Source organism: Apodemus sylvaticus, chromosome 5, assembly GCF_947179515.1.
Source record: "Apodemus sylvaticus chromosome 5, mApoSyl1.1, whole genome shotgun sequence".
NCBI lineage: Eukaryota > Metazoa > Chordata > Mammalia > Rodentia > Muridae > Apodemus > Apodemus sylvaticus.
This window is the reverse complement of record NC_067476.1, coordinates 28,671,354-28,698,808: the sequence shown is the minus strand read 5'-3', so window position 1 is coordinate 28,698,808 and position 27,455 is coordinate 28,671,354. Positions and strand designations below refer to the sequence as shown.

Below are 27,455 nucleotides of genomic sequence, written 5' to 3'. Positions count from 1 at the left end.
ACTTAAATCAAGGCTGATAAATATGTGTCACCAGTCTAAAGAGAACTACAGTTCTTGGTATGGGGATATTCTTGGGCTACAGTAAGAAAGCATGTAGAGAACAGATAAAACTCAGTTTCAGTGTCTCCATTAGAAATAAAGTCTGCCGACATGTCTCTAATCCTAACTTAGGCTTCGCTTCTGCCTTCACAGCTGGGGACAGCCTAGGTCTTCTTAGGCCTACCATCCAGATGGAGGAAAGTCACTTGACAGTTTATTAGACCCCACTAGTACTCCAAACTTCCTACTTTAATTACCTCTATTATTTCTAGCTCTCTCAGCTAATAAGCAATCTCTATTTACATTTTAACAACAAAAAAAGGAAGTAGCAATTAATTCCCAATTCAACACCCAAGTCAAGTTTATATAATTTTAGGGAAGTAAAGAAGAGAATAAGAAAAGATTATTATCAAATAATAATAATAAGTTCTGTTACATAACTTTATACAGACTAAAAGAATGGTCAGGGCAGCCACCCCTCACTGTTCAAACCCAGGAAAAGGCCAGGCTTCCTCTGGTTTCACCACTCTGCACTACTCTGAAGAAAAGCAGATTTTCCTAGTCAAGGCAGCTGCTACGGAACCTCTGCCCTAGGAAGAGTTGATCTCCTTGTATCAAGTACACCTGCCTCCATCAAACACTTCAGGGTAGAAATGTCTCCAAATAAAATACCATGTTAACTATGTAGTTAGAGGCTGAAGCCCTGAGGAAAACTACCAGCCCAAAGTACAATTTATCCTTTCAGCATTTATATAACCTAAAAAGATACATTTTAAGTAAAGTAAAAAAACTTCTAAAAAAATAAATTTATAAGGATGAATATACAAGATACACTTGCATTTTTACTTCTGAATCCTCAATCATGTCGATAAAACAGTATGCCACATGTTTGGAACACTAAAAGTGGATACATGGAGAGAAAGTAAGCATATACAATAGCACAACATGACAGACAAGAGTGTCACAAAAACACAATACATGAGCCTGGGTTGGATCATCTCTTTTGTAGGCTGGTCTGTTCATTGATTAGTTTTTGGTTTTAAGTAATGACTAATTTGGGGAAGGGTAATGTTATCAGAACTGGTAATTACAGACAAGTTTTATACAATACAATCATATATTGTGAAAACCCAGATGAGGCCTTGAACAGCCTCTCCAGTTTGTATGCTGTTTATTAATCTCCCCCCTTGCCCCAGTACACTCTTATCTTATCTAAACAGCTCTTAACCAAATCATTTCCTCTTTAAACCTTTTTACTTCCCAGTGTCCTTTGCATTTTATGCTAACTCCTACCCCTGTCAGTCCAGTTTGATCCTACCCCTACTTCCCTCTACAACATCCATCCCTCAAATGTCTACAGACAGCCAGTTATGTATCAATGGAATTTCTACTTGGTGTTAGGAACTAGGTCATGTCACAGGCACTGTAAGGAAGGGTGGGGACACTTCTTCCCATACAGAGCTTGCGCTCTAGCAATAATAAAAAGACAAGAAAACCAAGGTAAATCGAGAATGTAATGCGTGACATGAGGCAAATGAAGTGTTAAGCTCTCACCTCTTAATTTCTGACAGCACAAACAGCAATGCATAATTATTTGATTCATTTTACTACGTGTTTGTTGCAAGAGCTCCATAGGACATAATCATGTTGGTATTGTGCACTGCAGCACTGAAATACTTCGCATTGACCATTATGATGGTTTGTATATGCTTGGCCCAGGGAGTGGCACTATTAGGTGAGGCCTTGTTGGAGTTAAGCAAGTCACTGTGGGTGTGATACCCTCATCCTAGCTCCCTGGAAGTCAGTGTTCTCCTAGTGGCCTTCAGATGAAGATGTAGAACTCTCAGCTCTTCCAGCACTGTGTCTGCCAGGACACTGCCATGCCCTAACCTTGATGATAATGGACTTATTAACCTCTGAACCTGTAAGGCAGCCCCAATTAAATGTTGTCCTTATAAGAGTTGCCTTGGTCATGGTGTCTGTTTATAGCAGTGAAACCCTAACTAAGACAACCATGTATCGACATGTTTATCTGTTAAATGAAGAAGTTATCAATATTATCTACTTTAATTCGGGAATGAGTAAAATAAGGTCTTGATGTTGTTAAAGATCAAAAATGAGTTGAGTGTCATACTCTTTAAGTCCCAAATATTATACATTTAAAATACCGTTGTTTGCCAGATGGTGGTAGTACATGCCTTTAATTCTGGCACTCGGAAGGCAGAAGCAGTTGGATCTACAGAGGGAAGGAGTTCTAGGTCAGTCAGGGCTACACAGAGAAACCAAATACATACATGCATATATGCATGCATGCATACATACATAAATACAATTTAAAATAAAGTAAAAAATAAATGGATAAAATACCAATGTTTGGTTTGGTTTGGTGATACTCTCCTGTAGCTTAACATAGCCTCAAACTCATTCCTGAGCCTCTGCCTCCTCAAGTGCCACACCTTTTATGTGCTGCTAGGGAATTGAACCCAGAACTCCATGCTCCATGGGTAAGCATTTTATCAATTGAACTACAACCTAGTCTTCAAAGTATTTATTTTTAAAATGCAAACAGCTGGAGGGCATAGAAGACTCAAAGGGTAACAGTGCTTGTTCTACAAGCACAGGGGTCTGAATCCTCAACACATACCCTGTCATGGTAGCAAGTGCCTACAACCCTAACACTGGGGAGGCAAAGACAGACTTATGAAGCCCTTTACAGGGTGCCAGGTTCCAATAGTAAAAGATTCTGAAAATGTAAAGGCAGAGCTGACAGCTTCTGTTCTCTAGTTTAATGATGTGAGTCCCTTTCATGACATCAATGCAAAGCTGCTAACTATAAATAAAAATGTCACTGAAACCAAGGCTTGTAAATATATGTCACCAGTCTAAACAAAACTACAGTTTCTGATATAGGGAAGTTCTTGTGCCAACCTCACTGAGCATCTCATCTGAGTATCGGGTTCAGTGAGAGACCACCTAGGTCTCAAGGCAAAAAAGGAAGAAACCCAAAGACCTGCTCTGGCTTCTATATGCACATGCACATGCATATGCACATGCACTAGAGCACATACTCTCATGGGCATTTACCACACATTCAGGCATATACAAACAAATCAACTAGTAGAATAATCCTAGTACTGTGCAGATAGAATCAGAAGGATCAAGAGTTCAAGGCCACTGTCAGCTATGCAGTAAGTTTGAAGACAGTCTAGGCTATATGACCATTTATCTAAAAGAATTTAAAAAAAAATACTGACCAACTAATCTTTTAACTTAAAACTTAAGTAGCTGGTATCTAAAAACAGACTTAAGAAACCTTCAAAGTTGATGGGCCAGAGAGATGGCTCAGTGGTTAAGAGAACTATCTGCTCTTTCAGTAGTCCTGAGTTCAATGTCCAGCAAGCACATGGTGGCTCACAATCATCTACAATGGGATCTGATGCCCTCTTCTGGAGGCAGGTGTACATGCACATAGAATACTCATATACATAAAATAAATAAATTTTAAAAAAGAAAAGGAAACCTTCAAAGTTTACTTTTGCATAAAAAGTTTTAAAACATACCTAATATTTAAATGTAGTTGCTCAAGAAGACTATTTTAAATTTCATCGGGCAAGATATTTACCTTAATATTTTGTTTTTACTTTTATTTTTCTGAGACAGGGTTTGGCTGCTTAGCTCAAGCTGGCCTGCTACTATACAGCCAGGTTAACTTCAAAAATCACTGCAATCTCCCCTGCCTCAATCCATGCTAAAAACAAGTGAACTTTAAAGAAATCCTGGTTTAAAACAAAACAAAACCAAAAAAAAAAAAAAATCTCCCCTCCCCCAAAAAAGCCAAAAACAAAATCCTCTATCTGAAGATCCTAGGTAACCCTAGCACCTCTCTGGCATTCTATACTTAGAATTTCTTTGGCTATATTATTGTTAGAATATTGTTTTGCTGTAATTGCTCAGTAATTTGACTAAAAATTTAAAAATATCTCCCAAGAACTGAACCTATATTTTAAATGTCTTATATACTATGTCCTTCTAAATTAGACTCAAAGATTACTACCATATGTTAACATTATTCTGGAGCAGCTACTATGTTATTTAGTTATTTCATTTAATACAACTAGGCTTATACATTTAAAATGTAAGCTTGATTTTAGAGACTTGCCAAGCTCTCAGAACTCACCCACTCCCAGTCATCTTGAATGTGTTAGATTACAAGTTTGATATAACACCTATACTCGGAAAGATGTGAAAAGTTTTTTTTTTCCAAATAATGGTATTATAGAGTGTGGGGAGGGTCTTACTCTAAAGTCCAGGCTGGCCTAGAACTCACTAAGAAGCCTACACTGTCCTTGAAATTATGGCAACCCTCCTACCTTTGCCTTACAAATGCTGAGAGTACATGAGTGAACCACCACACATGTAATATTGTTTCTATCAACCATAAATTTTAAAATAAGTAATTGTAACTAGGAATGAAGCTTATATTTTTTTAAAGCTCTAAGTTTTGTAACAGGCATATTTTATTACAATAATAAAGAGTTGACATGTTCTAAACAATCTGTCCCTGCATGTGCAGTCAGTCCTTCTAGTTACTGTCTTCCTGTCTTACATGTGTTTCTTTCAGCAACATTAGAAAATAAAGTTAGACCCAGTAATAGTGTAAGCAAAGGCAGACTTTTTTTTTTCATCCAGAAGAATAGCCTGTGGAACAGGTAGACTTCGGGCATGAACAGCACCAACTTCAGCAAAGACCTTAGTGTACTTGTGTAGAGCAGTATTATTGTGAGGAACGCCTCACATAAATTAGGAACAGAAACTAGATCACCAACAAGAGTTAAAAGTGTAACTATGAGAAGGTTAACTATCCTCTAAGCACAAACATGCAGAGCCATTAATGCTCAGAATCATTACTGACAACACAATGGGAGATATATTCATTGGTGTTTTCCTTCTTAAAATATCATTACAGGCTGGAGAGATGGCTCAGTGGTTAAGAGCACCAACTGCTCTTCCAGAGGTCCTGAGTTCAACTCCCATCAACCACATGGTGGCTCACAATCATCTGTAATGGGATCTGATGCCTTCCTCTGGTGTGTCTAAAGAGAGCAATGGTATACTCATATACATTAAATAAATAAATAAATAAATAAATAAATAAATAAATAAATAATATTATTACATTTTCTTGTAGGTTTTAGTACCCTTTCATTTTTCTAAATTCACATGTGTACTTTCATTCCTATTTACCATGTAAATCCATAGCCACCTAGACAGTTATTTAGCTATAAAAAAAAGTTCTAATTCCTTCTGGCCTGTTACTTCCTTACCACTTCTATTAGTAGTAGTATTATCTACCTTAATCTTCACATTGCTTTTCTGTCCTGTACTCCAAATACAGGGATTCGGGACATCCATTAGGAGCTTTATTATCCCCTCCAACCTCAGTCAGCTCAGTTTCTGATCTTCCATCTGAATTATGCCCTCAGCTGAGACTCTTTAAGCAAAGTACAAGCATTCTTCAGGACTCCAATCTTTCCTTTGCATTAGGTCTACCCCACCTTACCTTCCAATCTTTCTCAAGTTAATGTTCAAGTATCACCTATGATTTCCATGCTCTTTCGTGGCTTTTCTTTCATATTCCACAAACATCCTTTTAAAGATCCTGTTAAGATCTTGTATTCCCAAGATTTCTGCTAGTAGTATTTCTTGAGAAAAAACTCTGAACAACCCCAAAATACAAGAAGGTGCTAAAACAGAACTAGACTGTAATTTAATTTAAACAACTGGACCAGTAGAAAAAAGGAGTCCAAAGAGTCAGGCCCAAGTTCTCCCCTAGGACAATCTGCTCTGTATTCCACACACTGGCACATACTATTAGAGATGAACTTCAAAGCCATTTTGGTGCATTTCTTCCAATCTCATTCAAACAATACTGGGCAGAGGGAATAAGTGAATTGTAGAACTAGATAGTTGTTTTTGACAATTACAGCCCATTAGCTAGTCACTGACTCAATAGACCACATTCAACTTGTTTTAAATTTTACTTTCTTTGTTCTATGTGTATGGGTGTTTGTAAGGCTGGGTATCACCTCTATGCCTGCCACCCACAGAGGCCAGAAGTGAGTGCCAGATCTCCTGGGATTGGTGCTACTGCCTGAGAGTTGTGAGGAGGCACCATGTGTGTGCTGGGAACTAAACCCAAGTCCCCTAGGAGATCAGCCAGTGGCCTTAACTGATTAGACACCTCTCTAGCCCTAATACTCATCATTTTTAAATGAAACAATATAGTAATAAATAAAAGTACCCTCCTATATACAGTAAGAGTAAATAATAATTCATGAAGCTTCATTCAGAGGTACATACAGACATCATCACATGGGAACTTATGTATAATCTCACTGTGGATTATAGTTTAAAAATTAGGAACAACATTGAACTTGAAGATATTGAAGAATCTTTATAAATGTACACAAGTCTAACAAAATGTTAATCTAAGGATTAGAGACAAAGCTTTTTTAAAAAATAAACAGAATTTAAGAATATCAGAACAACCACTAGCAAAATGTATTTTCTTAATAATATGTCACTGTTGTGATCAAATCCTGAGAAATCAGAAAGATTTTAGAGATCACCTAACCCAATTTCATTACTTAATAACATAAAAAGAAATCTATGCATGCAAAACAGTTCCACTTCATTTACTAAATAAGTATTCTCTGAGCAGCCACTGTACGCCACGGTGTACACACAGTGGTTAAAAGGAAACTCTTCAAAGAATAAAAACAAGGTAAGCATTTGTACTAGTTTAAACAGTAAATTGGCCAGTGAACATTTACCACAATTACTGAAACTAAAGTCACTCCAAAATGTTAAAGAACAAAAGCTACTACACCTCAACAGTGGTTAGGTGGCAGAGAAAATATTTCTAAGGATAACACGTCTCAATCTTAAAAAGTCACAGGAGTTAACTGGATACAATGGGAAGGAACAACACACATGAATGCACAAGGCACACAATCAAAGGTAACTGCAGTTTGAGTTTTTAGGACTGGAGCACAGAACTCATGAGGAGGAGAAGAGCTGGCCAGGTGTGGTGGCAAAGGACAGTGGACCTCTGAGTTCAAGGCCAGCCCAGTCTACACAAAACCCCAGACCAGTCAAATGTATACTGGGAAGCCCAGTCTCAAAACAAAAACAAAACAACAACAACAAAAAGCAACAACACCTGTGCCACCTTATCAAACCACTTTCTAAAGTGTAAACCATTTTGTAGAGGCACAGAAAATAAGTTTGACAAAAATGTGAAGCCAATTTAAACCAAGGAAACTTGAGTTTGGAATTCAGGGTCTTAACCACTGTACCAAGTGGTTAGAAAAAGGAAGGATGGAGGACTAAATATGTCCAAAATGGAGGACCGACCCAGTATGTCACTATGCTAAAGGTGATTCTGTCAGTGAAAGACTGTGAGCAAGATTGAGCAATTGACTGACTTTTTTTTTTTTTTAAGACAGGTTTCACTATGTAAACCAAGCCAGCCTGCAACTTGCTGAGATCTTCCTGCTTTTGCCCACCACAGGCTGGGACTACTTGCTTGTGCCATCACATCCAGGCTCAGGTTTCTTTCTTAATGAGACTAGGCTGGGGGCAGGGTAGGGGAAGGGGGGGGGAGGAAGTAGCTTTGGGAGGAAGGTAATAGCTTGGGGGCAGAAAAACAAAACAACAACAACAACAAAAAAAAAAATACCCTAGATACTCCTATTTAAGAAGATGTAACAGTTTAGGCAGAAGGGAAGATGTGGGAGCTAGACTGCTCTGGCACTTAGAACCCAAGGCTAACCATCATGACCACATTTTTGTTCACTCTGCATAAAAATCTCCCAACATTTTTTTTCTGAGCCTATCATTCTAACAGTTCAAAAACTTCAACCTCAGAGAACTACATAATTCTTTAAGTCCATTTATTAAGCAAAGCCTAACCACTGATGCACTGGGTACACATGACAGTGACTGAGATATTGGGTCAGGAATGACAGAATGCCAACTGCTATCTACAATCGTTTTCTTGTCTTCTTCCTTTTAAACTCTATTCCTGGAACTTTCATCTTCAATAGTCAATTTTAAATCAATGTTCTGTCTAGACATGACTGTTACAACCTAACAGAATTACATCTACAACGGAGGAACTCTAATGTGGGCCCATCAGTGGCAATAAATCTACTCACGGATCTGGTCAAATTTTGGCTTTAAACAGACAATGAACAAAGAACATTAAGAGATTTTTGAAAGGCAGCAAAGAGAAAAACCCTGAATATGAAAAAGAAAATCAGAACAATTTGAAGTTCAAACCAGAGATGTACACTACTCCCAAGTACGTGTGATAGTCCAAAACCCAGCAAATGAAAGAACTGTGGGAAAGACTGAACAGGCTGAGAGATGGCTCAACATTGCAACACTGACTGCTCTTCCACAGGACCAGTGTTCTGTTCCTAGCACCCAATATAAGGCCAACAGCTTGTCTGTAACTCCAACTCATGTACATGCAGACACAAACACACACACACACACACACACACACACACACCAACATATAATTAAAAATAATTAAGAATAAATTTTAAAAAAGACTATCTGATCTCAAACATCCTAGATTTTCTTGAATGGTATGGTAGCACATATTTTAAGAGATTCACTGTAATTCTCATCTTGCCTGACTACCTTAAGTTTTTAAAATCCAGAGTTCAAAACAAGGTAAGCATTTATTAATTATAATCAAGATTTTTTTTTAAAAAAAAAGCAACTTATTTATTTATTTATTATATGTAAGTACACTGTAGCTGCCTTCAGACACCCCAGAAGAGGGCATCAGATCTCATTACAGATGGTTGTGAGCCACCATGTGGTTGCTGAGATTTGAACTCAGGACCTTCAGAAGAACAGCCAGTGCTCTTAACCACTGAGCTATCTCTCCAGCCCCTATAATCAAGATTTAAACTTAAAAAAGACAAAGGTCTTTAAGGAACTATAGAATCTTACTTGACGTGTTTTAAATGAGTGCAATGAAAACCAAAAGCCAGCTAATTATTCTCAAGAAAATTATACAATCAAGAAATCACTTTTAAAAAAATTCAGGTTAAGTAAACAAAAGAAATATCCTTTTTAAATAATGAACTTATCTAACCCTAACCCTAACACTTATACCTTGTAATTACTCAGGAAATGCATTGATTCTTATCTACATGATAACAAAACTTTTTAGACACCATGTTTAACACACACTGCCCACTGCCACGCAGCTCCAGAATTTCAGTAAGAATAAAAGAACAACCCTAAAAAGTGAGAATACCAGATCAAAAACAAATTCGGCTCAACATGATGCCCTGGCCAATTATCCATCATGTCCAGGAACAAGGGTCTCCGTGAACAGTCAGAATAGGTTACTAAAGACTTTATCCACAACTCTCAGCAAAATACTATAAATGACATATCAGTATGAAATAATGTATAATGAGAACTTATTTCCCTAATTCAATCACATTCTAAATGTCAACGATAATGAAAACTTACAACAGGCAGCTGGAGTTCACCAATATCCTGCACTAGTAAAACCTAGACAACTGACTTTGTGGGAGGGAGCCCATAGCTCTTTCAGTAACATATTAATGCTTTTAAAGCTTAAGGATTTAAAAATTGGTTTCTCAATCTGAGCACTGCTCACACTTTGAGACAGATAATTCTTTGTTGTAGTAGCTGTCCTGTGCAGTGGAGAACGGTTAGCAACATACCTGTCTTCCACCCACTAGGTGCCAATTAAGCATCCCCTCCCCAGTTTTGACAAATAAAAAATTTCTCCAGATGTTTCTCCTGATGAACAGAGGCAAAAATCACTCCCACATGAGAACCAGTAGCTCAGATCATAAAGAGGAAAAGTTTCAAAGTGGAATGAGGGAGGGGGAATTTGTTTTGCTTTTTCATCTAGTCTGTCTGTTTCAGCATAGTATACTGGGATTTAATAGCATACATGTAAGAGATTTCTACCTTTAAGAAACAAAGCACTGGGCTAGAGAAGCGGTTTGGCACTTAAAGAGTATTTGCTGCTCTACCAGAGGACCAGAGTCAGTTCCCAGCACTTACACTAGACAGCTCATAACTAATTCCAGAGGACTAACACCCTGTCCTCCATGTACTTACAAGCACATGCCCACCCACAAGCAGACACACACCTACTCATAATTAAGACTAGTAAAAGTACGTCTCTTCTTTACAAAAAAAGAAAGAAAGAAAGAAAGAAAGAAAGAAAGAAAGAAAGAAAGAAAGAAAGAAAGAAAGAAAGAAAGAAAGAAAAGAGACAAAAGAAAAAACATTACTATCTACCACTTGCTAGCCAACATTTACAAGTCCTAGAAGATTGGACTGTCAGCTCTCCCTCCAACCACACAGTGATGCCTAGCTATCAACTACTGTATTTCTGCTCTTCTTTCATGAATATACTGACCATACTGTTACCAGCTCACACACAAGCCAAAGGAATCTTCAACTTCATAGCCACACCAATACTACAGACATTTCAGCACCTTAGGTAGAATAAACCTCAGTAGTGGGCAATGTTAAATTCATTCTCACACTTTTACAAATTGTGAGAAAACACGAAAATTAGCCATGATGCTTCAAACAGTAAAAAGCAGATTTGTGTTTTGAAACAGACTCTGAAGAAGGATAAAGAGGAATAAAAATTTAAAAATCACAGGGAATCTGAAGGCATTCCAGGATGAGGGCAAAACTTAAACTGTTTCTCCTGGAATGAGAGCAAGGAGGAAATTATACACTTGGCCATATCCTACAGGAATAGTCTGCATAATCAGTCTCCACGGCACATACCATGGGGATGGAAGCTGAAAAAAACCAAAGTCTAAAAAACATTTAAAAACCAGCAACCATGCATCCTTCCTGAACACCGAAAGTAAACATTCCTTACTACTGTTTCCCATTTATTTTTTTAAGTCAGATACCCAGAAACAAACTGGTAATTTAGTAAATTACTTAATTCTAATAAAAATAGCCACCCTCTGGTTCCAGTGCCAGATTACACATTACACAGAAAAATCAATTAAAAGACACCACAGAGGGGGGGGGGAGAAACCTTTTAAGAGTGCATTTGATTCCTGACAAAGTCCTTTAAAAAAATTAGACCTTTTAAGCACAAAAACACCTTCATGTATCAGTATGGATTAAAGCTTTTCAAATTATTTCAATGGATTATCTATATGTTCTATAACAGCAGAAGTTATCAACCTCAAAATTTTTGCTCTTAACCTGTGAGCCCAGTGAAAACAATCAAAGGGAACTACTGAGCTACTGCTCAGTTCTTTTTACCCCCAAGCCGAGCGGAGGAAGCTGTAAGATCTGTAGTGTCAGCTTGCTTTTCCAGGAGTGATACCTTGGGGCTGCTCAAGAATAACCTCCCTCATCAATGAATGAGACTCAGGTAGGTTTGAGAAAGAATAATGTCCACAGTCCTTGGCCAGTGGCCATGATGCCCTCCTCCTCAAGGGCAGATCAGAAAAAAATGGGCCCTGAGCAGGAGTTTACCAGCTAGATATATAGGGTCAGGGGGCGGAAAGCACTGTGAGGGGGAAAAACTGCATGGTTAAGTCGGAGAAGAAAACCAAGCTGTTTAACGTTACCAAAGCTTCCATTCATCTCAGACACCATTGTTTAGCTTGCTCTCTAAACGGAGCACAAAAAGAACTGTCCGCCTGCCTTAAGCATGTTCCTTCTTCCATTTAAACAGACATGATTCTTTTGGTTAATCTCTGGCAATGATCGCCATTTCACAACACATCCAGCCCACCCGGAACTGATCAATACCACTACAGACATAAGACTAGACTTTATCCATTTATTAACCACAAGGAAATGTACCATTCAGCAAAATTCTATACATTACAAAAGATTCTATTAAAAGGGGGGTGGGGTAGAGAAGATGGACACACACACACACAACAGAGAGGTACACAAAGGAAAGACTACCACCATCTAATTTCCCTGTGACATACGAAGGAATGACACAGCCGTGAAACCTGTCAATTTGTCCCCCACCCCTCTTCTTTGCCACAACCTAGGAAGTATACACTGAATTTTTATAATGAATGCATTCACTGTGACTTTTAAACTGTTTCATCCCTCGAACTAACTCTCCGGGTAAGTGCATTTGCACACCTTTCAGCTAGATGTATGCATTTCCAGAATTTCAATACAAAAGCCTAGTTTCCCCAACCACTGGTTGCAACCATGCAACATCTTCACATAATCAAATTTTTTCGGATATAAAATGGCCAGAGTGTGCTCCTAACCTTGAGCTAAAATACATCTCACAAGAACAGCGTATTTAACATGAGCACAATTTCACATGCCCTGTTCTTAACTGAAAACAATGTGTCGGTACAAAGCGTTTAAAATAAGTATTCCGTAGGTAAGCAGAATCTACGCCTGAAAAGAGCACACAAATGGTGGGTGAAAGCCAGCACACACGACCAATACACAGCAGCATACCTCTTCTGCACTGGGTTATGGTTAATACTCCAGCAACTAAAACTATTTTTAACACTACTGGACAATGCAGTTGGAGAAGACGTGACAGGAGACCTAGATTAAATCGCTGATAGGATGCATTGTTTCTCACAGTCAAAATTAAACACCAGCTCACTTGATCTATGTCTCGATATTCACCGGTGAAGCACTAATTAGATGACGACCAAAACCGGTCCTTGTTTTGGAACAGCTGAGGCTAAAAGACATTTCGGAATACCTTCTTCTGGGTATTCAAACCTTTACATAAATTTTCACTTGTGGTATCTGCGGCTTAACAGCAACCCAGCCAACGCTGTCATCGAGTGTTATGGCCACAAACCATGACTTTCTCACTTGCACAACAACACAGCACTCAATCTATCAGTTCGCCAAACCAACCCAAAACAAGTGGAAATTCATGGAGATTTCCAGATCGGGGCTGTGGGTTCGGGCGCGGGAAAAGCCTCGGCCCGAGGACTGCCCAGCCGACGGCGGCCGGCCACAGCCCCGCCGCGCCGGCTCCTCCACCTACCTGAAGAGCAAGAGATAAGAAAGACGGCGAACGCCAACTTTGCAGCAGCTCCCATTTTCCCGAGGCGCCGGAGAAGCCGTAGGAAGTTCTCGCTAGATATCCAGTTCCCTGGGTCTTCCTCGGAGACAAACCTCCTGGTGTAAAATCAACCGTCATAAAACATATTCGGAAGCCCCGAGGCGGGGGGGAGGGGGAAGCAAAAACGTTCACAGGGTTGAAAAAAAGGAAAAAAAAAGGCACAACAATTTAAAAAAATGTACCACGGGGGGAAAACCGCCACATACACGCACAACACACAAAACCAAACAACGAAAAGCCAACAACAACAAAAGCGGGTTGGAATCACTGTCAAAATCACTGTCAGCTCCGCTCGCCTCTCGCGTCTCAGCGAACAAAACGCCTGGCTGGGGCGACGAGGCGGCGGCGGCTGCGGCGCCCGCTGCCGCCCGGACGGTCCGGGAGCCGAGCTGCTCCGACGTCCGGACCGACCTTCAACCCGGACACCCAAAGTCCGCGGAGCGCGGTAGCCGAGCTTGCGGCGGTGGCGGTGAGAGGCGGTCGCGAGAGACGGCGACGGGAGACAGCGGCGCAGGCGGCGGCCAAGTTCTGGTCCAGGCAGTGGCTCCGGCTCCCGGCTCCCGGCTCGGCCGCGTTTTCGGTCTCCTGGCCTCCGCCGGCCCCGCCCCCTACACTTCCGGTTCCGGCCCGAAGCTGGAAGCCAGGAGCGGCGGAGAAACGCTCCGCGGCGGCGGTGGCGGCGGCGGCGGGAGCGGCGGCAGGGCGCAGCGCGCGTGCCGGGCGGCGAGCGCGAGGAGATTGCCCGGGAGGCGGGGCGAGCCGGAGGGGCGGGGCCGGAGCCGGAGCCGGAGCGTGCTCTGCAAGGCCTGCAAGAACCGAGACCGAGCTGACGGGACAGCGGGCCCCGTGGGTGCTGGCTGTGGCCCCGAAACGCCCGGGGTGCCCAGTGCGGTGCCCGCCCGAGCGCGAGAGCCGCGGCGGCCGAGCGGGATGGGCGATGCCAAGGCCGACTGCTGCGCCCAGCCTTTCCTCTGGGGGACGCCGAGGCCGCGCCGAGTTGCTCCGAGTGGGCGGGAGCCGCACCCGCTGCTGCCCGAGCGAGCTCGGTGCTCGCGAGCCGGCCGCACCCCCGCCGCGGAGGCCTCCCACCGTTTGTCTTTGAGCTAAAAAATAAAGGCTGGAAGGGCTGTCGGCCAGGTCAGGACACCCTCGCCAGTTAGCTAGTTGTGAGGTTCCTATCCTTCCCACCATACCTTGTATACACAAAGCATTGTGTTGCAAACAGGTTTGCGCCTAGTTGGCATGGAAGTCTCTATACTAGGCTTGAAGTGAAAATCGCAGATTTCATTGTATTGGACAGTAAGAGGCGTCGCTATTATCAATTCTTAGCCTCTTGTAAGACCTGTTTTTACCCTGTAAGCCAAGTTGAACTGTCTACTTACCGGGTGTTCAGTTAAGCGCCAAAACAAGTACAAAATGTAAAAATGTGACCCCCTAACTCCAGAAGCTTAGCTATTTGGAACGTAAAAGTTAGCTATAGCGTGCAAAGAATGAATACTAGAGTCAACTCGTCTGCCATTTACCACAATTCAGTATAATAAAAGGGGAGATCTTGTCCCTTTTTTTCCACTTTATTCCAGCACTGAAGGTTTTGACAGTAATGTTTCCTCAGTAGATACTAAATACCTAGAGGTTTACCTTCTTTCTTAATATAATAACCTCTTGTACTATACGGTGTTTGGAGGTTTTTTTTTAATAAAAAAAGGAAGCAACTGTGGGATGGGTAATTAATGTTTTAGTGTACACTGATTCCCACATTTTTTCCACAAACTCACTTGTATTTATGTTTTCTTTTTCTCTTCCTATAAACTGCTCTATATTTCTGTCTATTAAGTACATCCTATAATTATCTGCCTATTTCTACTACTTGTCAGGGTTAATAATCATTGAGGCTCTTTAAACTCTCTCCAAGATTTCCAGTTCTCAAGCCCTGCTCAGAATTTGATGGTATTATGCAACAAAATCCCAAACTGGTCTTCAAGATGTCTCAGTAATCGAATGTAGTTCTGCAAACATATTAAGCTGAACAGAAACTAAGAGTTGCCACTAACAGTCCTAAAATAGAAGAGTGTGTTTACTTTAGAACCAACTGCCCTTTTTTCTCGCAGGGATTTGATGGATCAGGCCCTACTGTTGTCTTGTCACTACATTGTCTCGATGTTTCTTCATTGCTAAAAACAGCAAGTGAGATAACAAGAGTTGCTTGTGTAGATTTCTCTTGCCTCCTAATCTGCCATATGAGTGAACATAACATTATTTTCTATAGTAATAACTTCAAGAACAAGTCTGAATAAGAGCATTCTTTGCTAACAAAGAGTTAAAGTAAACCTATGGGTGAAATTAGTGGCATCCAGTAACAACAGCTATGCATTATGTTCTTAAATGTGCTTTGGGAAGGGACCAGGAAGGGCTCTTGTGGAGTTCAAGGTAGCTTCTGACTCCCTAGATAGCCTAAGATGACCTTGAGCTTCTGATCCTTCTGCCTCTGCTTTGCAATTGCTGCAATTACGAACATTTACGTGGTCCTAGGGATCCAACCTAGAACCTCATGCATGCTTAGCAAGCAAATGATCTCTATCTGGAGCCCAGAAAGTAGATTTTTTTTTAATCCAGAAATAGTGTTAAAAGATATTGTAATTAATCCCCCACTACAGTTCCAAAAGCTCACTCTGAAGATAGAAATAACTGAAATTATTAAGTCTGCCCTTTTTCCTCCATAGTACCTATTTTTGACAAGTTTCTACAAATATTATGTATTTTGGTCATAGCCACCCCGAATGCCCCCTTCCTAGTACTCCTAGAGCCCCTTAGTAAATGCCTCTCCCACATTCATGTCTTTGTTTGTTTGTTTGTTTGTAATACAGCCTGACTAAGTCCAGGTAGTGGTGCTTATATAGGCATGGGCAATCTACCAGTAGCCACATCCCTGAAGAAAGACGACTCGACTCCCCCTCTTCCCAGCAGCCTTCAATTGCTGGTTGCTCCCCAGCGAAGGCCTCCTGAGTCTCTTCCTCTCATTATGGGAATTCCTGCCTGGCTTGATCTTGCCAGGGTTACTGTAGCTGCTCTGACTTCTGTGCCATCACCAGAAGATAGTATTTCATTCACAGCACTCCATGGCTGGTAGATTCCTCCCAATCCCCTGTTCCATGGTGTTCCTTGAGCTTTATGGGGTTGATCTAGACATCCTATTTAGGGCTGAGCACCCAACAGTCACTTACTCCATAGCACTTTGACTAATTACAAGTCTCTGCTGTGACTGCTGCCAACTGCAAAGGGAAACATTCTTGGCCAAGGTTGACAACAGCACTAATAGATGGGTATAACCAAATATTTAGAAGGCAGATTGGCAACATCTCTGCCTAACAAAACAACAGTAGTAGGTTCTCCCTCCCACAACAACTTGTGTCCTTCTCTGGCCATGGGCTTTTGACTAGTTTGCAGTATTAGGCATTAATTCAGTGGTTCTCAACCATCCTAATGCTGCAATCCTATAACAGAGTTCCTCATGTAGTGGTGACCCTCAACCATAAAATTTTTTTGGGTGCTACTTCATAAGTGTGAACAGTTGCTACTGTTGTGCGTTGCAATGTAAAGAATCTGTGTTTTCCCAATGGTCTTAGGCAAAGCCTGTGAAAGGGTTGCTCTACCCCCCCAAAGGGGTCATGGCCCACAGGTTGAGAAATACTGAATTTATTCCTCTGGAAAAGACCTCAGATCCAATCAGAAAGTGGCTGGTCATCTCCCTAACGTTTATGCCACTGTTACAATATACATCTTGCCTAGGGGGGGTCAGTAATGCAATATTCAGGGTTCTCTGTTGAGTAATATTATTGATGACTTTTGGCCCCAAATAGCCTGCATAGCACCTTATGGCACTGTGAGAAACAGCTGGGGGATAGTTTACAGATCAGTTCCAGCTTCATTTCTCTATGTCCTATAAACAAACTGTGTTGTGTCTTCAACCATAGGGTCTTTCCATCCAAAGAGAGCAACTGCAATATCCTATATTGTTCGGGGGTCCTCTATGGCCTGGCCAATAACATCTAAGGAAGTATCCCATAGTAGACACTGAGGTTTTTTTCATTTATTGATGCATGTTTTCTGGGGAAAGCAGTCTCCACCTCTACAGGGCAGTGGTATTCAAACGCCTTCATTTTGAGAAAAAAAAAAATGGCTCTCTGCTCCTCCTGGTTCCAGAGACAGCCACATCTTCTTGTGCAATGCCAGCCTCATCCCTGAGACATGATAGTGATGATCAAAGTGAGATGATTTGGCTGTATTGGGTGCATCATTACCAGGGCTGCTTTAGTAGCCAATGGTAACTGTAGCAAAGTGGATGTTGTTACCATCAGTGGCCCCTTCATTGACCTTAAATATATGGTCTACATGGTCCAGTATGACTCTACCCACCACAAGTGCCAGCACAGTCAAGGCTCAGAACTGGAACCTTGGCATCAAAGCCATCTTCCAAGAGCAAGATCCTACTGGTGATGCTGCTTCCAAGCATGCTATAGAATCTTCTGGTGTCTTTGTCACCATGGAGAAGGCTGGGACCTGCTTGAAGGATCCAGCCAACAGGATCATCATCTTCCCTTCTGCTGATGCCCCATATTTGTAATGGGTATGAACCATAAGAAGTGTGAATATGTACTCAAGATTGTCAGCAATACTTCCTGTGCCACCAACTGCTTCCCTCCAGATCCCAGCCAAAGTCACTCATGACATCATTGGCATTATGAAAGGACTCATGACCACAGTCCATTAAATTAAGGGCACCCAGAAGACTGTGGATGGCCCCACCAGGAAACTGGTGTCATGGCTGTGGGGCTGCCCGGAACATCATCCCTGCATCCACTGGTGCTGCCAAGGCTGTGGTCAAGGTCATCTCAGAGCTGAGTAGGAACATCACTGGTACCAGTGTTCCAGCTCCCAAGGTGTCCATCATGGATCCGACCACAGATCCTGAAGAAACCTGTCAAGTACAACAACATCAAGAAGGTGGTGAAGCAGCCATTAAGGTCCCCTAACAGTCATCCTGAGCTACACCAAAGACCATATAATCTATCTCCTTAGACTTTATTAAAGAAATCCACTCTTCCACTCTTGATGCTGGGGCTATCATTGCTTTGTAATGACAATTCAATGAGGACTTCACGAAGCTCATTTCCAGGTATGACAAAGAATACAGCTACATCAACAAGATGGTGAACCTTTTAGCCTACATGGTCTCCAAGGAATAAGGAACCCTCTGGGGATATGAAAGAGGCCCTCAGTCACTGAGGAGTCCCCATTCCAACTCTGCCTTCAACACTTGAGCATCTCACTTTACAGTTTCCATCCCAGATCCCCACGAGAAAATGAGGGGCCGTACCCTCTTGAACACCATCAATGAAGTTCACTGCACCCACCTCCAAAATTGTATTTTAATAAACTTACAAAAATATGGTTCAATAAAGCTTTCCATACATTCTTAGTCTTTATTAATCTACTCCCACCCACCCATCACTACCTTGTCCCATTTGCATCCTTACCTAAGCCTTTAGCCCACGTTTTCATATCACGTGCACTCTACTGTCCTCTCTTTACTTAAGGCCTCTTCCTCTCCCCCAGTCATAGGAAATTTCTACCTTCCTGATTTCTATAGACATAGGCATTCAAAATTAAATGTAAAAATTTAAATCTCAAAGCTCTCATCCACATGTAAGAAAGAATATACAGCATTTGTCTTTATTAATCTACTTTTAGGCCTGGGGTTACATTCTATAGTATTTTCCAATATCATATGTTTCCCTATACATTTCATAATTTTATTTTTTTAGAGCATACAATGCAGTTGTCTTGGTGATTAGCTTAAATTCTCAACACAACCTAGAGTCATCTAGGAGGAGCATTTCACTGAGGGACTGATTACATTGGGTTGGCCTGTATACATGTCTGTCGGGGCTTTTCCTAAATGTACTGATATGTGAAGACCCAGATAACTGTAGGAGGTTCTGTTCCCTAGGCATGGAGTCCTGAACTGTGTAAGAAGAAGGAAATCAAGCAGAATACAAGCAAATAGCATGTACACATTTGCTTTTGTCTGCTCTTGAAGGCTGTGACCTGTTTTATGTTCCCATCTTGACTTTCCATCAAGTGCAATTAACCCTGAACTGTAAGCAAAATAAAAACCTTCTCCTCTAAGCTGATTTTTGTCACAGTATTTTATCACAGGAAAATCAAGGCTGAAACTAGACTCGCTGTATACATATCACATTTTCATTATCCATTCCTCTGCTGATGGACATCTAGGATGCCTTAGCTCTTATGAATAGAGCAGCAGTGAATGTGACTGAGCAACTATCTCTGTAGCCGGTTATGGACCCCTTTGAGTATAAGGACTAGTATACAAGGATATACAGTAGTTCTATCAGTAGCTTTTATAGAAACTTAACACACTGACTGACTTACCAGTTTACACTCCCATCAGCAGTGTATCCGGTTCTCTTTCTTCCACATCCTCAACCGTACTTGGTATTTGTTTTCTTAATGATAGCCATTCTGACTGACGAGAGATGTAATCTCAAGGTAGTTTTTAACTATAAAATTTTTTAATGGCTAATGATATTGGGTGAATTTTTAAGTGTTTATTAGCCATTGGTATTTCTTCTTTTGAAAACCCATTTCTTTGATTGGGCATTTGTTTTCTTGATGTTTAGTTTCTAGAGTATTTTTGAATATTCTAGAGATTGATCCACTCTCAAATGTATAGCTCACAAAGACTTTTATTACGTAGCCTGCCTCTGCACTTGATTGGCAGTTTCCTTTGCTATACAGAAGCTTTGCAGTTTCATGGGATTCCATCTGTTGATTATTAGTCTTATTCTCTGAGCGATTGGAGGACTATTTAAAGAGTCCTTACCTAGTTCTATATCTTGACATGCACTTATTTCTTGTAGCAATTGCAGAGTTTCTAGTTTTGGTCAATTCGGAGTTGAATTTTATGCATGTTGAAAGATATAGACATACTTTCAGTTTTATACATGTCAATATCCTCTTTCCCCAGACCATTAATTAAAGATACTATTTTCCCTTCCATGTGCATTTTGGCATCTTTGACAAAAAAAAAAAAAAATCAGATAATTGTAGTTACATGACCTTGTATCTGGGTCCTTGTATCTGGGTCCTCTATTTTATCCCATTGATCTACATGTCTATTTCTGTGCCTGTTACAATGCTCATTTTATCTCCATACGACAGCAGCAAAAGCTCTGATGAGCACTCTTTCTTTTCTTTGACTATCATTCTGAGGTGGTTTGTTCTTTCCTGCGGCCTCATGGATGGTTTTCTTTGCATTCTAAGGATTCCTTCCCAAATCTTTATATAGCTGCTTAGGGATCATAGATTCTCTCTCTCTCTCTCTCTCTCTCTCTCTCTCTCTCTCTCTCTCTCTCTCTCTCTCTCTCTCTCTCTCTCTCTCTCTCTCTCTCTTACAAAAATGGAAAGTTTTTATTTTTTATCAATTATGGCAAATAATTTTGCTGGGTATTGTAATCTTGGTTGCCAGTTGACTTCAGAACTTGAAATTTATCATTCCAGCCTTTCTGGCTTTCATAATTCAGTTGAATAACTTTCAATTTTCTGTTATTGTGATGGGTCTGCCTTTGAATGTAACTTGGCTTATCTCTTTGCCTCTTTTCAATTAAGTTTGTATTATAATTACAATAGGACAAGCGAAAGGTTTTTTCTGGTCTAGTCTGTTTACTTGAAATTTCTTTTAGGATTGACATCCTATTTCCTTTCTCCTCTTTTGTTTGTTTGCTTGGTTTGTTTGTTTGTTTGTTTGTTGAGTTTGGTCTATACAGCAGCTCTGGCTGTCTTGCAACTTGCGCTGTAGACCAGACTGGACTGGAAACTCATAGAGATCCACTTGCCTTTGCCTCCTGAATGCTGGGATAAATGGTATGTGTGGCAGCATTTCCTTTCTCCATTCTGGGGAATTTATGTTATAATTGTTTTAACACAGTTTTCTATGTCTTTACAATGAGATCCTTCTCCTTTTATACTTAAAATCCATAGTCCCGGGCTTTTCAGAGTGTCATCTGTGGACATATTGTTTCCTTCTTTACTTTCCTCTGACCCTCTCTGCTTTCCTTCTGAAAGCTCTCTCTCCTTTCCTTGTTTCCTTCCTTCTTTCTTTTGCTTTTGTTTTCTCTCTGTATGGATAGTGTTTCACTTAATAACTCTTTTTAGACCTCCAGCTTCCATGTCCCCAGTCCTAACATTACAGCCATGTAGTATCACCAAATTTATTATCTCTCCAGCTCTAGGACAGTGGGAAAATCAAATCTGGTCCCACAAGGTGGGCCTACAGCCTGTGGTTGGATAGGTCCCGGAGGAAGAAGATGGGTTTATTTTGTCAAGGGGACACAGTATCACACTGCTTGCCATTTACATTTACACCCATATACTCATGAAGCTCTTGATCATCCTCAGACAAGTTTCTTTCTTTCTTTTTTTTCTGCCCTTCCTTTGTTCCTTCCCTCCTTCCTTTTATCTTGGCAATGAATGACAGTCAATTCAGGGACTCAACTGGTCAAAGTCCAGAGAATAAGTGTCAATGAAATTTTCAAACACAAATGAGACTTTTATATCACATTCTGCCCCACAGTGATTCAGGAATCATCTCAAAAGATGGGGCATAAAGATTCTAAGATTCCATCAATCACTTTCTCTGTTTTTATGTTAATACTATGTTAAATTTATTACTATAGCTCTGTAATACAGTTTGAAATCAGAGATGCTGATACCTCTGGAAGTTCTTTCATTGTACAGGATTGTTTTAGCTATCCTGAATTTTTTGTTTTTCCATATGAAGTTGAGTTTACAGACCATAAGGTCTATAAAGAATTGTGTTGGAACTTTTATGGAAATTGCATTGAATCTGTGGATTGCATTTAGTAAGATGGCCATTTTTACTATATTAATCCTACAGATCCATGAGCATGGGAGATCTTTCTTTCTTCAAAGACTTGAAGTTCTTGTGCTACAGGTCTTTCACTTGCTTGGGTAGAGTTACACCAAAATATTTTATATTATTTGTGGCTATTGTAAAGGGTTTCTTTCTCAGCTGGTTTATCGTTTGTATATAGGATTGCTAGTGATTTCTTTTAAGTTAATTTCATACCCAGCCTCTTTCCTGAAGATGTTTATTAGCTGTAGGAGTTCCCAAGTAGAATTTTTGGGGTTACTTATATACTCTATCAAATCATCTGCAAATAGTGATACTTTGACTTATTTCTTTCCAATTTGTATCCCCTTGATCTCCTTTAGTTTTCTTATTGCTTTAGACAAAATTTCAAATACTGTATTGAATACATACAGAGAGAATGTTCAAAATGGGGTACAGACCGAAACAGAGAATTCTCAACAGAGGACTCTCTAATGGCTGAGACACACTTAAAGAAATGTTTGACACCCTTAGTTATCAAGGAAATGCAAATGAAAACAACTCTGAGATTCCATTTTATACCCATCAGAATAGCTAAGATCAAAGACACAATAACAGCTCATGCTGGCAAGGATGTAGAGAAAGGGAATCACTGCTTCACTGCTAGTGGGAGTGAAAACTTGGACAGCCACATTGGAAATCAATATGGCAATTTTTCAGAAAATTGGGAATCAATCTACCTCAAGACCCAGCTATACCACAACTGGGCATATACCCAAAGGACTTTACTATACCACAAGGACACTTGCTCAACTATCTTCATAGCAGGCTTACTCATAATAGCCAGAAACTAGAAAAAAACTCTAGATGTCCCTCAACCAAAGAATGGATAAAGAAAATGCAATTTACACAATGTACTGTTACTCGGCTATTAAAAACCATGATGTCATGAAATTTGCTGACAAATGGATGGAACTAGAAAAGATTATCCTGAGTGAGGTAACCCAGACCCAGAAAGATAAACATGGTATATACTCACTTATAAGTAAATATTACCTGTAAAGGATAACTGAAACTTTAATTTTTTTCAATCCTTATTTTTAATGATGATTCTAAAATGCTTTAACCTTTCTTGTAACACACCATCCACCAGAGGCAGTGGAAAAGAAGTGGACCTCTTTAGAAAGGTTCTTTAGAGGAACTCCCGTCTATGTAGTCTGGAAGTCCTCAGGTCAGTTCACAGGTTTCCAGGTGGCAGCAGCTCAATCCACTAGCAAACACTTCATGAATACACCAGCAGTCCAGTTTGGTAGAGACAGGATAGCAAATAGGAATCAGCAGTGGTGACGTAACAGAGACAGCCAGACCTGAGCCTCGGCTCCAATCAGCAGGAGACACCAAGAGGAACAGCAGGAAAAGTTCTAAGCTGTGCCTCTCTCAGGGAGGATAGGGAAGGCAAGATCAGTGAAGACTTGAGGCCCACAAGTGTTGCACAGCTACCTTTACCAGCAAGCTAAGCTCTGCCTCCGTCCGTCAGTGGAATCCTATTTATACCCTGCAAACAACAGATGTCCTCCACGCTCCTTGCCTCAGCACGTGTCTTATCTCAGCAAGTGCATCCAATCAGCATGAGAGTCTGGAGACATGACAAGAAACTGTAGCACACCACCAGAAGAGTTTTGGTGAGTTTCTCTCTATGAAGTTCTGACAAATGCAGCTCAACTACACAATGTATGGCAAACCAATATATACAAGTCTTTAGCAAAGAATCCTTCATCATGTGTCCTTTCGCATGCTTGCTTTAGCAGAATGTCCCCCTCTCCTGCGTCTGCTTCAGCGAGACATTCCTTCATGGGTCTGCCTTAGCCTTTCACCTGTGTCTACTTAATGAAATATTCCCTCACGTGTTTGCTCCAGCAAAACATCATCCAACTGAATTTCCAAAGAACATTTAGTTTCCACTTCAAATAACCAGGCTACAATCCACAGACCCAGAGAAACTAAAATAACAAGGAGGACTCAAGGTGAGTCTCACTGAGAAGATGGAAAAAAATAGATACCATGGGAGGATGAGGAGAGAGCACTGTAGGAGGGTTAAGGGGTGGAGATGGGAATGGGGGAGATCAGGTGGGGGCAGGATGGAGGGAGAGGGTACTGGGAGAGACAACTGGAATCAGGGGCATCTCTGAGATGAGCTAGAAACCTAAGGCAATGGAAACTCCAAGAAACCAATAAATGTGACCCTACCTAAGACTCCAAGCAATGGGAGATATGGAGTCTGAGCAGCCACCTCCTGTAACCAGGGAAGACTTCTAGTGGTGGGATTGGGGCACCAACCCATAAAACCTTTGACCTACAGTTTGTTCTGCCTACAAGATGTGCAGTGGTAAAGGTGGCACAGAAATTGTGGGAGTGACCAACCAATGGTTAGTCCAGATTGAGACCTCTGCTATGAGAGGGAACCTATCTCTGTAACTGCCTGGAGAACCAGGAACCAGAGTCTTGATAGCCCAGGGACCTCAGATAGAACCAAACAACACCAGACATAAACAAACAAAAAAATCAATGAAATGATTCCCAATGATATTCTGCTGTAGTCATAATCCTAACTGTCATCAGAGAGGCTTTGCCCAGAAACTGATGGGAACAGATGCAGACACCCATAGCCATACATTAGGCAGAGCTTTGGGAATCCTTTGCAAGAGGGGAAGAAGGAGTGTAGGAGCCAGAGGGGTCAAGGATACCACAAGAAAACCCACAGAATCAACTAACGTGGGCTCACAGTGGCTCACAAAGACTGAACCACCAACCAGGGAGCCTGCATGGGCCTGACCTAGGCTCTGCACACATACGGTACAGTTGTCTAACTTCTAACACTGAAGCAGGAGCTGTCTCTGACTCTGCTCTCTACCTTTGGGACCCTTTCCTCCTACTGATTTTCCTCGTCTAGAAGAGGAGGTGTCTTGTCTTATTGCATCTTGATATCTATAGAGCCTGTCCCTTTTCTGAAGAGGAAAGGGAGGAGTGTCCTTGACTAGTTTTAAGAAAAGCCTAAGTGAAAGGTAGGAAGTGTTGCTGATAAGTGAAATTGAAATATTTGGCTATATAAATTAAGTAGTTAAGGTAGGCAAGGGCTAGGGGAAAATGCATGATCAAGAGAATTTCAGTGCTGCCAGGTATAGGTAATATAGACCTACAATCCCTGCATTCCGAAGGCTGAAACAGGTAGCTTGCAAGTGAGGGGTGAGCCTTGTTTCACAACAGAGAGAGTCCAACATACGCAATAAAGGAAATTCATTGTTTCCATTTTCAGATGGAATGTGACTTACTACATGTGTAAACTGATAGGATAGTGCCGTAGGAAGAAAGACTGAAAATGAAGAGAGAAAAAAAAATGTACAGGCAAACTGTGATTACGGCTGTGATTAAAGGAAATGTCAAATGTGAGAGCTGGCTGGTCCTCAGGAGTACGCTCACCAATCTGTCCTCATCCTTGTCCTCCTCAGCGCCACCCTTGTCCTCTCCTTTCTCCTCCTTGCTCCCTCTTCACTCACTCGCTCTCTCTCTTTATAAACAAGGACAGAAATGAGAAGAGGGCGGGTAAACAAGACCTGGGAGTTGACAGAGCTAGACAGTACAAGAAGATGGTGAGCGAAGCGGCGCAACCCTGGTCTCTCTCAAGTGTACAGTGAGGTCTTCTGTTTAAAGTGAATTAAGTATAATTGAAAGGTGAGAAGTAATTTGGAGATTGGGAGAGAGATTGCAGTAGTCAGGGTTGTATGTTTATTTGAGGCCAGAGAGCATGTATTTATCTGTACTCATCAGCTATTTTTTTTTCTGAAAAATATGGATCCAAAAGGCGGTAGTTTCAAAACTGCAGGCAGCACTTCTTCAGTGGTACAACCACTAATAAGTTACCTGCAGATGACCCTATATCCATGATCCTATAACAACCCTCATTAAATCAACTAGGTCACACAAAAAAATGTAAGATGGGGACCAGTTGAGAAGAGAAAAGGAATTAAGGGGTGTTAGAATGGGGACAAGAGAGGGGAATAGAGGGTGAACCTGATCAAAACACATAATTTACATGCATAATATATAATGATATACCTTATTGTATATAATGCTATGTGCTAATGATCTTAAATTTTAAAGAATATGTGATGGGAGTGATTGTTTAGAGGGTTGACACTGTTTAGATGTCCCATTAATTACTTGGCGGATACTTAGGCAAATGAACTGGAAAAAATAAGAATATGAGAGAATAAAGGTTGAAGTGTTGTTAAAAGTTATCTAATAATATGAAGCTGAAGGCTGCCACTGTAGTCACTGAGAAAAGTGCCATTGGTAATAAGGAGACCCGTGGCTACCTCTCTGAGTACATTCTTATTTGACTTCTCTGAGCACTTTTAAAGAAAGCTAACCTGCATAATACTATACTTTGATAGAAGAGGGAAAACCTTGATTGCCAAAAACCTCTAAGAGTAATAAAGAGTTATAAGTAGACACATCCTAATTTATTGCCCTCCTTTTCAAAGATTTCTATTAATTTGTAATTATTTGTATGTGCATGTCTGTGTGCAGATGTGCACATGAGCACACGTGCCTGCAGAATTCAGCAAAAGGCATCAGAACCCCTGTAGCTGGAGTTACAGGTGATTGGAAGCCACCTGAAATAGGTGCTGTGAATGGAATTTTGCAAGAAGAGTACTGACTCCTAAAACTTCTGAGCCTTTTTCCTAGCCCTCATCCTAGAATTTAAATTAGACTGATTCATTAGATATAAGTTGAGGCCTACTTATTAAATATTTTAAGACTTCACTTCATTGCCACATTCTTAAATATAAGTTATTTTAAATTTTCTATAGATAAAAACTTCAATCTTCTTTGCAGTCCAAATGAAGGCAAAATGCCAGAGAAAGAAATTATTTGAATATTTTATTCTTTTATAACATGGAAAGAACATTTTTTAAAGCTTTTTTGGGATAAAGTTTTAGTTATAATTGTTATGTTTAAACTATTTTTAAGGAAAAAGGATTTAAAAGATATGATTTATTATTATTATTATTAAATTATTTTATATAAAAGTGATAAAAAGTTTATGTATATAAATATATATACATATATATATTTGATGATAATGATAACAACACATTTTTACATTTATAAAAAGCCTGTGGGCAGAAGGAAGGATTATTTTTCTTTCTAGTTTAATTTCTTGTTGTTGTTGTTTTTCAGGGTTAAGTACACCTGTTTAAGCATTCAAATAAAAAAAAAAGAACCACTTAGTCCTCTTTATTGTACTTC

The 27,455-nt window shown here is 40.5% G+C and overlaps 1 protein-coding gene across 1 annotated transcript in view; it reads right to left on the bottom strand.

The window, feature by feature from the left end:
- The window catches only part of Acvr2a (activin A receptor type 2A), an 82,375-nt gene extending 68,585 nt beyond the window's left edge, over positions 1-13,790 (bottom strand). Inside the window, exon 1 of the mRNA XM_052182450.1 lies at positions 13,136-13,790. Within this exon, the coding sequence (XP_052038410.1) occupies positions 13,136-13,190 (55 nt within the window). The 5' untranslated portion in view covers positions 13,191-13,790. The remainder of the gene's footprint in view (positions 1-13,135) is intronic.
- Between the last annotated feature and the right edge of the window lie 13,665 nt (positions 13,791-27,455).